General features: G+C 48.2%; 1 protein-coding gene across 1 annotated transcript in view; it reads left to right on the top strand.

The window, feature by feature from the left end:
• Positions 1–13,867, top strand: part of HYDIN (HYDIN axonemal central pair apparatus protein) — a 166,770-nt gene that overhangs the window by 65,507 nt on the left and 87,396 nt on the right. The window contains exons 15-19 of the mRNA XM_075189418.1: positions 1,814–1,914; positions 1,998–2,133; positions 4,632–4,796; positions 5,385–5,537; positions 10,943–11,181. Of these exons, the coding sequence (XP_075045519.1) occupies positions 1,814–1,914; positions 1,998–2,133; positions 4,632–4,796; positions 5,385–5,537; positions 10,943–11,181 (794 nt within the window). The remainder of the gene's footprint in view (positions 1–1,813; positions 1,915–1,997; positions 2,134–4,631; positions 4,797–5,384; positions 5,538–10,942; positions 11,182–13,867) is intronic.

The following is a 13,867-nucleotide window of genomic DNA, read 5'->3' as shown; positions in this document are numbered from 1 at the left end:
GCCCATCAGACCACCCCACATGCCTGTCAGATCACTCACATGCCCATCAGACCACCCCACATGCCTGTCAGATCACTCACATGCCCATCAGACCTCCCCACATGCCTGTCAGATCACTCACATGCCCATCAGACCACCCCACATGCCTGTCAGATCACTCACATGCCCATCAGACCACCCCACATGCCCGTCAGATCACCCCACATGCCTGTCAGATCACCCCACATGCCCATCAGACCTCCCCACATGCCCGTCAGATGACCCCACATGCCTGTCAGATCACTCACATGCCCATCAGACCTCCCCACATGCCTGTCAGACCACCCCACATGCCCATCAGACCACCCCACATGCCCATCAGACCTCCCCACATGCCCATCAGACCTCCCCACATGCCTGTCAGACCACCCCACATGCCCATCAGACCACCCCACATGCCCATCAGACCTCCCCACATGCCCGTCAGACCTCCCCACATGCCTGTCAGATCACTCACATGCCTATCAGATCACTCACATGCCCATCAGACCTCCCCACTTTTGCTTACTAAAGCTATTTCTCCTAGTTACTTCCCTCCAAGCTGCCTTGGATCGCACACTGTGCTCCCTCCTCCTCCCTGTGTGATGCAGAGTCCTAGTTTCTGTATTATAACAAAGCAGAGATTAAATCCAATTGGGAGTGGCCATCTGAGGACCGCTGGTGAAGGTTCACGAGCCTCCTGTTGCCCCCCACTGCCTAAGCACAATCCTAGTTGGAGAGACCTTCTTCAGAGGTTCAGGAGTAGACCGCCACCTTGTAATATGCTGAGTGGAACATCCAGGAGCACTGATACCAAACTAAGGTGTTTTGTGGTGTGCGTTTTGTAAATAAGACCCAATGTACTTCTGCAAAGCAAGGTTGCAAGCCTGTTATTCCCACTCTGCTGGCTCAGGTAGAGAAGCCCCTCCCTCCTAACATGGCATCTTGCTGCAGAGGAGAGAGCATGATGGACATAGTTATATAAACTACCCAGTTATGTGGCCGTTGGGTGGATGTAGTGTAGCCCTCCTGTCAGTCCTCCAGCTCCCGGTGAGCCTCACCTATTAGCTCCATGGGGGGACCGGTTTTAGAAAAAGGGGGGTTGTCCAATATTCTGTAACCTTCTTACCTTTAACATCTATTATGTATGTTGAGCTTTGGAGGAACACAATGTTTCTGAGAATGGAGAGGGGAATCCTGCCCAGAAAAGTTTGACATCCTGTGATAAACAACCTGCATGACTTATTTACTAGATGCCCTGTTTAATAATAAATGTGTGCAAAGCAGCTTTACAAGATGTGCCTTGTACCTGGGGATGACACAGAACCCAGGCGGAAGTGACAGCTGTTCTCTCTGCATTACCCGAGGCCACAGTTACTATCCCGGCACGTTATACGTACAGACAGCTGCTCTCTCTTCTACCTGTATCATTAGGTCCATTATCTATCTTTTCAGTCACACCAGCCCCCCCGGCGCCCTCTTCCTGCTACTGATTCAGGTGACCTCACATGTGGAGGACAACCATCGCCAGCCGATAAATTACTAATAACCGCTGTGACTCTGCTGTCAGCATTTTCCTCTCCGCTCAGCAAAACTCTGTCCAACTCCAGGGAACAGTCTCTACCTGACCAGCTGTTTCCTATTTACTGTTTTATGTTCTCTGTATATTGTATTACTCTTCTCACGTCCTCTGCAGATCATCTCTATAGGTAGAACAAGACACTCTATAGAGAGGAATATACATATATCCAATACTATAAAACAGTTCCACCCTGAGTAATTGTTCTGGTTTTAGGTCACCCTCTGCTCGAACCAGGTGAAGAAGTATGAGCTGGCCCTGGTGGTTGATGTGGATGGTATTGGAGATGAGGTTCTGGCTTTGCCAATTGCTGCTAGGTAAATGAAACATTCAGTCTCTGTCCACTGTATCCCTGCCACATCCTGCCGCCAGTATACTGACCTTATTCGGCTGTACATAGGTGCCTGGTGCCCCCCCTGTATGTGGAAAATTTTGCTGTGAAATATAACCGCTGCCTCCTGCAATATCCGTATGAGAGGACCGTGACGTTGACCAACCCCAGCAACCTCCCGGGATGTTACGCTCTTGTGCCACAGGTAACTTATTACTTTTAACATATTAGTTTTGCCCTGAAAGCCATCGTCTCTCTAAATTCCCCCTGCAAAGTCGCCGATATCCGACTTGTAGAAACCGATGCTTAATACATTTACCCCCTAGATTCAGAGCCAAGATTCTGTTCCTTCTCAATTAAATTTGAAGAACACATCTATAAGAGAGAGTCCTAGGAGCCCACCTTCTTCTCCTCCAGAATCGGTGGGTCTGCTCCACTTCAGATGCATGGATGAGAGGAATCAAGGAGTGAAGCAATATCACAGATCTCCCGAATTCCCCAAACAGAAGGTTCACCTGTCTGATGAACAGAGACCGCTCAGCTGTCTGATGAACAGAGACCGCTCAGCTGTCTGATGAACAGAGACCGCTCAGCTGTCTGATGAACAGAGACCGCTCAGCTGTCTGATGAACAGAGACCGCTCAGCTGTCTGATGAACAGAGACCGCTCAGCTGTCTGATGAACAGAGACCGCTCAGCTGTCTGATGAACAGAGACCGCTCAGCTGTCTGATGAACAGAGACCGCTCAGCTGTCTGATGAACAGAGACCGCCCAACTATTTAACACCAATCTTGTGTGAGACACAGGAAAGAGATTAGCTTTAGAAGAAGATATTCAATCTTTAGTCTGCACTGGAGTGGTCGTCCCAGTTCCCAGAAGAGCAAAGACAGTTGGCTCTTTAATCCAATCTTTTCCTAGTGCAAAACCAGATTTGACACTTTGACCCACCCTGAACCAAAAGTCCCTAAAAAACCTTCTGTGTGTGAACAGGTTCCAGTCTCCAAGGTCAGTCATAAATGTTATCCTCCATGGACATGAATGACGCATACCTACATGTTCCTATCTGGGAAGGACATTTGGGTGTTCTCAGATATCCAGTCAAACACCTTAATTTTCAGTTTTGGGCTGTATCCTTCAGTCTGGCAACAGCACTGAGGGTGTTTACAACAATGATGGCGCCCATGGCCGCTCTTCTGGGATCCAGGAAAGACCGTAGTTCCCTAGATTACCTATCAGTGAGGGATTTTCATCCCCCCTTGAGACCCACTTACAGGTGACAGTCCAGGTGTTGGAATCCCATAGGTGGAATTAAACTATCAGAAGTCAAACCTGACTCCTGCCTAGTGAGTTATATATTGCCAGAGGAGCAGATGCTCACTCTACAGGGACTGATAAACAGGTATCAATTATGTTATGCATGCACCTAGGAACAATGGTGTCCACCTTCTAGTTTGTGTGGTTTCTCTTGAGGACTTCCCAAATCAAATTTCTAGCAAAGTGGACCGGATGGAACCACCGCCTGGCGAGCCAGTTCATCAGGCTGTCCTCTCGGTTATGTCAGTCTCTCTTCTGGTGGGTGAAGACAGACAATATCATCGAGGATCATCCCTTCACCATAAGGGACAGACGATCATAACTACAGATGGCGGCCACCAAGGATGGGGAGCTGTGATTCTGCCCCTTCATCTGCCTCATTGGTCCTGGGAGGAGGCAAAACTTCCAATAAGAGTTGTTGAATTAAGAGTGGTATTAAATGGTCTCTTGTTTAAGGGGAGGCCATTCAGATTCAATCAGACAATGCCATGACCATGGCTAATATAATTCATCAGAAGGCACCAAGAGCTCCCGGCCAATGAAAGAGACTGCCAAAATAATGCGCTGGGTGGAACAAAATATTCCAGCAGCTTAAATGGTATCAGACTTCCTAAGTAGCCGTTCATCCCGGTGAATGATCTGTTCAAATCGTGGAGAGCTGGTTGTTGATGGTGTATGTGATGGATGTGTGTTTGCCAAAGATTAATATATTTGCTTTATGACATCCTTTCTATTCTATCCAGGGCCGGATTAAGGGAATGGAGGCCCCTGGGCTAAGGGGCCCTCCATTCCCCGCGAGGCCCCCAATGTGAGCCGTCCGCCGCCCCCCACGAGGACCCCCCCAAGCACTTACCTGTCAGTGCAGTCCTCTGTCCCGGCGCGCTGTAAGCTCCTTACTGAGGAGATCTCGCGAGAGTTCATGAACTCTCGCGAGATATCCTCAGTAAGCAGACTACAGCGCGCCGGGACGGAGGACTGCACTGACAGTACTCAGCAGCATTGATCGGGCTGGGGGCGCCCCCGACCGATCAATAATGCTGCTGAGGAGTTTGAAGGGCCCCCTGGATGCCCGAGGCCCCTGGGCTATAGCCCAGTTAGACCTCGGGTTAATCCGGCCCTGATTCTATCCTATGGATCTATGTTAATTAATTACTGAGAGACCATTGTAGAAGGGATAGAGAAGGGGAGGAGCTTCTGCATTTATACAGATTTTAAATGAAGTGCATCCTCCTGGACTAGCCCTCTATAGCCAGGGTAGCGGTGTCCCCCAGTGGAATCAGAGAAAGGGATTTAACGTAAGTGCAAAAATCCTGTTTTTCTGTCCACAATTTAATACAAACTATATGAATATCTCAGTAACAGGAATTTGTAAATATTCATTTTATGCAGGAGACCGATTCCTCCTCCAGAATCCTGTATTACAGCCCCAAAGCCAGCGGTATCATGGAGCCTCAGAGCAGTGTGGAGGTGCCCATTGTACTGAAGGCCCAGGAGACCGGGGAACAGTGCAGTGAGGCTCAGATTACAGTGTTTGGATCTACTGAGCCTCCACTGGTAAGAGAGACGTGGTCTACAGCAGGCAGGGTCCATTTACCCCTTTATTTATTATTAACGTATATTTATATATCGCCAGCATATTATGTAGTGATTGTGACCCCTCTAGAGTGTCCCAGGCACATACTGTAATTATTGTATATCGTTTTGATCACTCCTGTGCAAATCACACCTAAAAACAAACAGCCGTCATTTTACGGAGCTTTGACTAAGCCCCTACATTATAGGTGTCACATCTGACCATGTTCATCACATACCTTTGAATTAATCATTTACCCACTTGGTACTCAGAGCACATCACAAAATGTGCTGATACAGAATCTGTCTACACAGACTGCTCCGTCCTTGCTGTGGCTCATCAGTGAAGGGAATGGGCCTTCTGCTCAGCATGATAAGCCATATATAGCTCACTGGGCACCTTTCTGACTGTGATATTATTACTTAGATACAGTCAGTAGTAACGAGGAGTTGTACAGCGTACTGTGACTGATATACTCTTTGTATCACCTCTGTTTACAGCCACTGGGTATGTGGCCCCTATGCTGCTCCGTTAATGCTGTATAATAACGTAACGTTGTCTTTTATTAGGAGATTGTCCTGTTCTGCATCGGGGAGGGGCCCATAGTCCATGTACATCCCAGTGAGCTGGACTTTGGGAACGTCCCGGTTCTGACTGATGTTTCCAGAACCCTGCAGCTGTGTAACCAGTCTCTGATCCCGGCACCTTTCCAGGCCACCATGGTAAGCACCGTTCAGCAGACATGTCACATTAAGTGGTGACTTATTACCTTAGTCCACGTGATGGGACATTGTATTTCCTCTGACATTTCTGTGTCATACTGGGACTGTGCTCATAGCTCCCAAATTCTCCGATCTGGGTTCCTATGGAGACTGGTAATTATACACCAGCCCTGAAGAGCTCTAAACACATTAATGAACACTTATGTCTAATAGGAAAATGTAAAAAAATTGTGAAATATTTACAATCCTTCTCTGGAGGCTTCAAACCACTTGTCTGTTATTAGTCCCAGCAGCAGATCAAGAGCCCCCAGCTGTAATCTGCACCCCGTCCTGTACATACCAAGGGTCACACACATCGTGTATCCCACATTACACCCGTCTGTACATACCAAGGGTCACACACATGGTGTATCTCTCATTTCACCCGTCTGTACATACCAAGGGTCACACACATAGTATATCCCTCATTACACCACATCTGTACATACCAAGGGTCACACACATAGTATATCCCTCATTACACCACATCTGTACATACCAAGGGTCACGCACATGGTGTATCCCTCATTACACCACATCTGTATATACCAAGGGTCACACACATGGTGTATCTCTCATTTCACCCGTCTGTACATACCAAGGGTCACACACATAGTATATCCCTCATTACACCACATCTGTACATACCAAGGGTCACACACATAGTATATCCCTCATTACACCACATCTGTACATACCAAGGGTCACACACATGGTGTATCCCTCATTACACCCCGTCTGTACATACCAAAGGTCACACACATAGTATATCCCACATTACACCCATCTGTACATACCAAGGGTCACACACATAGTATATCCCTCATTACACCCCATCTGTACATACCAAGGGTCACACACATGGTGTATCCCACATTACACCGATCTGTACATACCAAGGGTCACACACATGGTGTATCCCTCATTACACCCTGTCTGTACATACCAAGGGTCACACACATGGTGTATCCCACATTACACCCCGTCCTGTACATACCAAGGGTCACACACATGGTGTATCCCTCATTACACCCCGTCCTGTACATACCAAGGGTCACACACATGGTGTATCCCTCATTACACCCCATCTGTACATACCAAGGGTCACGCACATGGTGTATCCCACATTACACCCCGTCCTGTACATACCAAGGGTCACACACATGGTGTATCCCTCATTACACCCCGTCCTGTACATACCAAGGGTCACACACATGGTGTATCCCTCATTACACCCCGTCTGTACATACCAAGGGTCACACACATGGTGTATCCTACATTACACCCCGTCTGTACATACCAAGGGTCACACACACAGTATATCCCTCATTACACCCCGTCTGTACATACCAAGGGTCACACACATGGTGTATCCCACATTACACCACGTCTGTACATACCAAGGGTCACACACATAGTATATCCCACATTACACCACGTCTGTACATACCAAGGGTCACACACATGGTATATCCCTCATTACACCCCGTCTGTACATACCAAGGGTCACACACATGGTATATCCCTCATTACACCACATCTGTACATACCAAGGGTCACACACATGGTATATCCCACATTACACCACGTCTGTACATACCAAGGGTCACACACATGGTGTATCCCTCATTACACCCATCTGTACATACCAAGGGTCACACACATGGTGTATCCCTCATTACACCACGTCTGTACATACCAAGGGTCACGCACATGGTGTATCCCACATTACACCACGTCTGTACATACCAAGGGTCACGCACATGGTGTATCCCTCATTACACCCCGTCCTGTACATACCAAGGGTCACACACATGGTGTATCCCACATTACACCCCGTCCTGTACATACCAAGGGTCACACACATGGTGTATCCCTCATTACACCCTGTCCTGTACATACCAAGGGTCACACACATGGTGTATCCCTCATTACACCCCGTCTGTACATACCAAGGGTCACACACACAGTATATCCCTCATTACACCCCGTCTGTACATACCAAGGGTCACACACATGGTGTATCCCACATTACACCACGTCTGTACATACCAAGGGTCACACACATAGTATATCCCACATTACACCACGTCTGTACATACCAAGGGTCACACACATGGTATATCCCTCATTACACCCCGTCTGTACATACCAAGGGTCACACACATGGTATATCCCTCATTACACCACATCTGTACATACCAAGGGTCACACACATGGTATATCCCACATTACACCACTTCTGTACATACCAAGGGTCACACACATGGTGTATCCCTCATTACACCCATCTGTACATACCAAGGGTCACACACATGGTGTATCCCTCATTACACCCCGTCTGTACATACCAAGGGTCACACACATGGTATATCCCTCATTACACCACATCTGTACATACCAAGGGTCACACACATGGTATATCCCACATTACACCACGTCTGTACATACCAAGGGTCACGCACATGGTGTATCCCACATTACACCACGTCTGTACATACCAAGGGTCACGCACATGGTGTATCCCTCATTACACCCCGTCCTGTACATACCAAGGGTCACACACATGGTGTATCCCACATTACACCCATCTGTACATACCAAGGGTCACACACATGGTGTATCCCACATTACACCCATCTGTACATACCAAGGGTCACACACATGGTGTATCCCACATTACACCCCGTCTGTACATACCAAGGGTCACACACATAGTATATCCCTCATTACACCCCGTCTGTACATACCAAGGGTCACACACATGGTGTATCCCACATTACACCCATCTGTACATACCAAGGGTCACACACATGGTGTATCCCACATTACACCCATCTGTACATACCAAGGGTCACACACATGGTGTATCCCACATTACACCCATCTGTACATACCAAGGGTCACACACATGGTGTATCCCTCATTACACCCCGTCCTGTACATACCAAGGGTCACGCACATGGTGTATCCCACATTACACCCCGTCTGTACATACCAAGGGTCACACACATGGTGTATCCCACATTACACCCATCTGTACATACCAAGGGTCACACACATGGTGTATCCCTCATTACACCCCATCTGTACATACCAAGGGTCACACACATGGTGTATCCCACATTACACCCCGTCTGTACATACCAAGGGTCACACACATGGTGTATCCCACATTACACCCATCTGTACATACCAAGGGTCACACACATGGTGTATCCCTCATTACACCCCATCTGTACATACCAAGGGTCACACACATGGTGTATCCCACATTACACCCCGTCTGTACATACCAAGGGTCACACACATGGTGTATCCCACATTACACCCATCTGTACATACCAAGGGTCACACACATGGTGTATCCCACATTACACCCGTCTGTACATACCAAGGGTCACAAACATGGTGTATCCCACATTACACCCGTCTGTACATACCAAGGGTCACACACATGGTGTATCCCACATTACACCCATCTGTACATACCAAGGGTCACGCACATGGTGTATCCCACATTACACCCGTCTGTACATACCAAGGGTCACGCACATGGTGTATCCCACATTACACCACGTCTGTACATACCAAGGGTCACGCACATGGTGTATCCCTCATTACACCCCGTCTGTACATACCAAGGGTCACGCACATGGTGTATCCCACATTACACCACGTCTGTACATACCAAGGGTCACGCACATGGTGTATCCCTCATTACACCCCGTCTGTACATACCAAGGGTCACACACATGGTGTATCCCACATTACACCACGTCTGTACATACCAAGGGTCACGCACATGGTGTATCCCTCATTACACCCGTCTGTACATACCAAGGGTCACACACATGGTGTATCCCACATTACACCCGTCTGTACATACCAAGGGTCACGCACATGGTGTATCCCACATTACACCACGTCTGTACATACCAAGGGTCACGCACATGGTGTATCCCTCATTACACCCCGTCTGTACATACCAAGGGTCACACACATGGTGTATCCCACATTACACCCCGTCTGTACATACCAAGGGTCACACACATGGTGTATCCCTCATTACACCCATCTGTACATACCAAGGGTCACACACATGGTGTATCCTACATTACACCCCGTCTGTACATACCAAGGGTCACACACATGGTGTATCCCTCATTACACCCCGTCTGTACATACCAAGGGTCACACACATGGTGTATCCCTCATTACACCCATCTGTACATACCAAGGGTCACACACACAGTATATCCCTCATTACACCCATCTGTACATACCAAGGGTCACACACATGGTGTATCCTACATTACACCCCATCTGTACATACCAAGGGTCACACACATGGTGTATCCTACATTACACCCCATCTGTACATACCAAGGGTCACACACATGGTGTATCCTACATTACACCCCGTCTGTACATACCAAGGGTCACACACATGGTGTATCCCACATTACACCCCGTCTGTACATACCAAGGGTCACACACATGGTGTATCCCACATTACACCCATCTGTACATACCAAGGGTCACAAACATGGTGTATCCCACATTACACCCATCTGTACATACCAAGGGTCACACACATGGTGTATCCCACATTACACCCATCTGTACATACCAAGGGTCACACACATGGTGTATCCCACATTACACCCCGTCCTGTACATACCAAGGGTCACACACATGGTGTATCCTACATTACACCCATCTGTACATACCAAGGGTCACACACATGGTGTATCCCACATTACACCCATCTGTACATACCAAGGGTCACACACATGGTGTATCCTACATTACACCCCGTCTGTACATACCAAGGGTCACACACATGGTGTATCCCACATTACACCCCATCTGTACATACCAAGGGTCACACACATGGTGTATCCTACATTACACCCATCTGTACATACCAAGGGTCACACACATGGTGTATCCCTCATTACACCCCATCTGTACATACCAAGGGTCACACACATGGTGTATCCCTCATTACACCCCATCTGTACATACCAAGGGTCACACACATGGTGTATCCCACATTACACCCATCTGTACATACCAAGGGTCACACACATGGTGTATCCCACATTACACCCCATCAGATGGGGTCTAGAGTCCACTACTGCTCCAGATAGATTGTCTTCCAGGCATTTTGAATTGCAATATACGTACATGTATAATGTGTGTATGTTACATAGTTTGTATATACAGAAGGTGAAACCCCCACTTTATAATCCTGACGTTACCTCTGTTCAGCTGAGAACTATATATCGGTATAACGGACACACTGATCATAGATACAAATTGCGCCAGTTCCCAGTGTATGATTTGGACTCTCTCCTTAGAGGCGGAAACGATCTTTGTGGCGCATAGAACCCAGCTGTGGGGAGATCCCGCCAGAAGGAGAGGTCCTCCTGGCACTTGTAGCACATCTGGATGATACCATCGCTTTTAGAGACACCGTCCAGCTGGTTATTACCAACAGCAGCACCCACCTCATCCCGGTACATGCCACGGGCACCGGGACCACCATCGTCACTGACAGGGCATTCGCACCAGTGCTGAACCTTGGAGCCCATTTCAGGTAATAATGCTCCACTAGATTACAGATCAGCAGTAAGGAGATGTAGGGAGTCATCCCACCATATACTAATCACGTTGGGTAGTAACATTGTCTACAAGGAACATGAAGGTATTATAAACCATGAAGCAATACGTTCACTAGATACTATAGTAGAGATATGGTATCATATTGGGAAGGTGGCACAGTGGTAAGCATTGCTGCCTTCTCTTCCTGGCTCTCTTTACGCAGCAGTCGGGCATCTCCTGGGCTCATGTAATGATTGTGTTTAGGTCTGGATAATGTGCATCTCCGTACCCAGCAATTGTCATGTGCCCGGGCACAGATGTCTGCGGGTGCCAGGTGCCAGCCTTTGTGTGCCGCGATGCAGAATCCTTCCTAGTCTCCGGTGTCAGTGGAAAGTGTATTGGAAATGAGTGTTTAAGTGGTTGGGGGCTGTCACAGAGGTTCAGGTTGCTATTCTCCTCTTCTAGCTCTTTTGTTGGGGGTTTCATCTGATACCAACCTCTTTGTGTGTTCTCTCAAAGGTTTATCCGATGATGGCAACATAATGCCAACATAAGATGCCACTTAACCTCCTTGTCCCTGGGCTGGGCTTCTGCTGCAGTGCACGAACAGAGCCTGGCGGACAGGGCTGGGACACACAGGGTTAATGAGGAGATGCGACATATCACTCCATGTCCCCTGCTGGGGCTCATTGTCAGCACCATTGTTATCTACCCCGCTGAGTATAATGGGCAGCAATGCAAGATTACACCACAGTAACTTCAGCTAAGCCCCTGCAGTAATACAAGAAGCCGAGCAGAGAGCGTGACCCCTGTCCGCCTCGCACACTCCGCTAACCGTCTATGTAGTGTTGTTATATAGAGGACCGACCTATGCCTCTGCCGCTGGTCATTCAGACCTCGCTGGATGGGTCCTAATATCTCTACAGGAGACCTGATGACACATTCGTGCATATTAATATAACAACACAGGACCACTTGGACATCTCAAATAGTTTAATAAATTAATTAATAAATATCAGTCTGCCAGTAATTTGGACAAAACTGACCTTGAACTTTCTATCCTTCACCGTGTTTACTGCTTGTAGGACGGAGATAACTCCTCTGTTATTCTATTTATATTATATACTTTCAGATTCGGGGTTCTCCCTTCCCACATCTCCTATACATTTCTCTCACTATATGCAGAATGTGAACTCACACAAAGACCTGCACAGCCGTTTGTCCATCACTAGGTCACTGTGAGATGTCTCTGAGTGGTGGGACGTAGTCTCCTATATGGAATATATACTGTCCATCACTAGGTCACTGTCACGCCCGGGGACTTGTCTATACCCAGACTGGGTTTTGTCTCTGGAGCTGGCTGGTCTGAGGGGGAAAGAGCAAGTGCAGGTGGTGGCTGCTGAAAATTCGGGAGATAATATGAGTGGGACAGGAGACTGTCAGGAAGTCAAGAGGTGATCAGAAGACCAGACTGGAACCGGTACGCTTGGAACGTTATGGAATGAAACCGGAGTGGAAACGGAATGCTGGACCAGAACCAAAATGGAACGGAACCAGAATGGGGCTGGAACGGAAGCGGAATGCACTAGCATGACCGGAATACTGAAACGGAAACCCAGAATGGGCCCAGACTGGAACCCTAATGCCGGAATGGGTCTGGACCGGAACTGGAATGCCAAAACGGAACTTGAATGACGGAATATTGATGGAACAGAAACGGAATAAGGCTGGAACCGGAATAAGGCAGGTACAGAACCAAATACCAAAATGGAAACGGGACAGAACCGGAATGATGAAACGGAACCAGAATGCGGAATGGAATTGGAGTGGACCCAGAATGCCAGAACGAAAGCGGAATGAGCCCGTAACAGCACCGGAATGAACCGGGAACGAAACTGGAACTGGCCCGGAACACTGTGACGAGACCAGAACAAGCCTGGATATTCGGAACAGAACCAGAATGATCCCAGAATGCTGGTCCAGGAATGCCGGAATGGAACTGGAATGCTGGAACGGAACCAAAATGGTCCCGGAACGTAACCGGAATGCCAGGACAGAACCAGAATGATCCTGGACTGCTGGAACGGAACCGGAATTGAACCGGAATGAACCTGGAACGGTCCTGGAATGCGGGAACGGAATTAGAATGAACCCGGAATGATCCCGGAATGATCCCGGAATGCCGAAATGAAACCGGAATGCCAGGTCATAACCGGTACAGAACCGGAATGGTCCTGGAACGGACCCGGAATGCCGGAATGGAACCGCAATGCCAGAATGGAACCGGAATGGTCCCGAAATGCCAGAATGGAACTGGAATAGTCCCAGAACGGAACCCTGTAACTGAACCGGTATGGTCCCAGAACCAGAAAACCAGAACGGAGCCGTAATGGTCACGGAACGGAGCCGGCTTGGTCCAGGAACCAGAGCGCTGGAATGGTGATGGACCTGGAACAGAACCTTAACAAAAAAGGAATGCTGTTTCGTTACAGAATAAATAGACAGAAATCGTGAATCAGATTGAGCCAGGAACAGCACTGTAATGGACCAGAATGCCAGAACGGAATCGGAATACCGTCACGGAACCGGAATTACGGAATTAGCCTGACTGGTACCGGAATGCTGGAATGGAACCGGATCAGAACCAGAATGCCGGAATGGGACCGGAATTCAGGGGTCGG

Source organism: Mixophyes fleayi, chromosome 10, assembly GCF_038048845.1.
Source record: "Mixophyes fleayi isolate aMixFle1 chromosome 10, aMixFle1.hap1, whole genome shotgun sequence".
Classification (NCBI taxonomy): domain Eukaryota; kingdom Metazoa; phylum Chordata; class Amphibia; order Anura; family Limnodynastidae; genus Mixophyes; species Mixophyes fleayi.
This window is presented reverse-complemented; position numbering and strand designations above follow the sequence as displayed.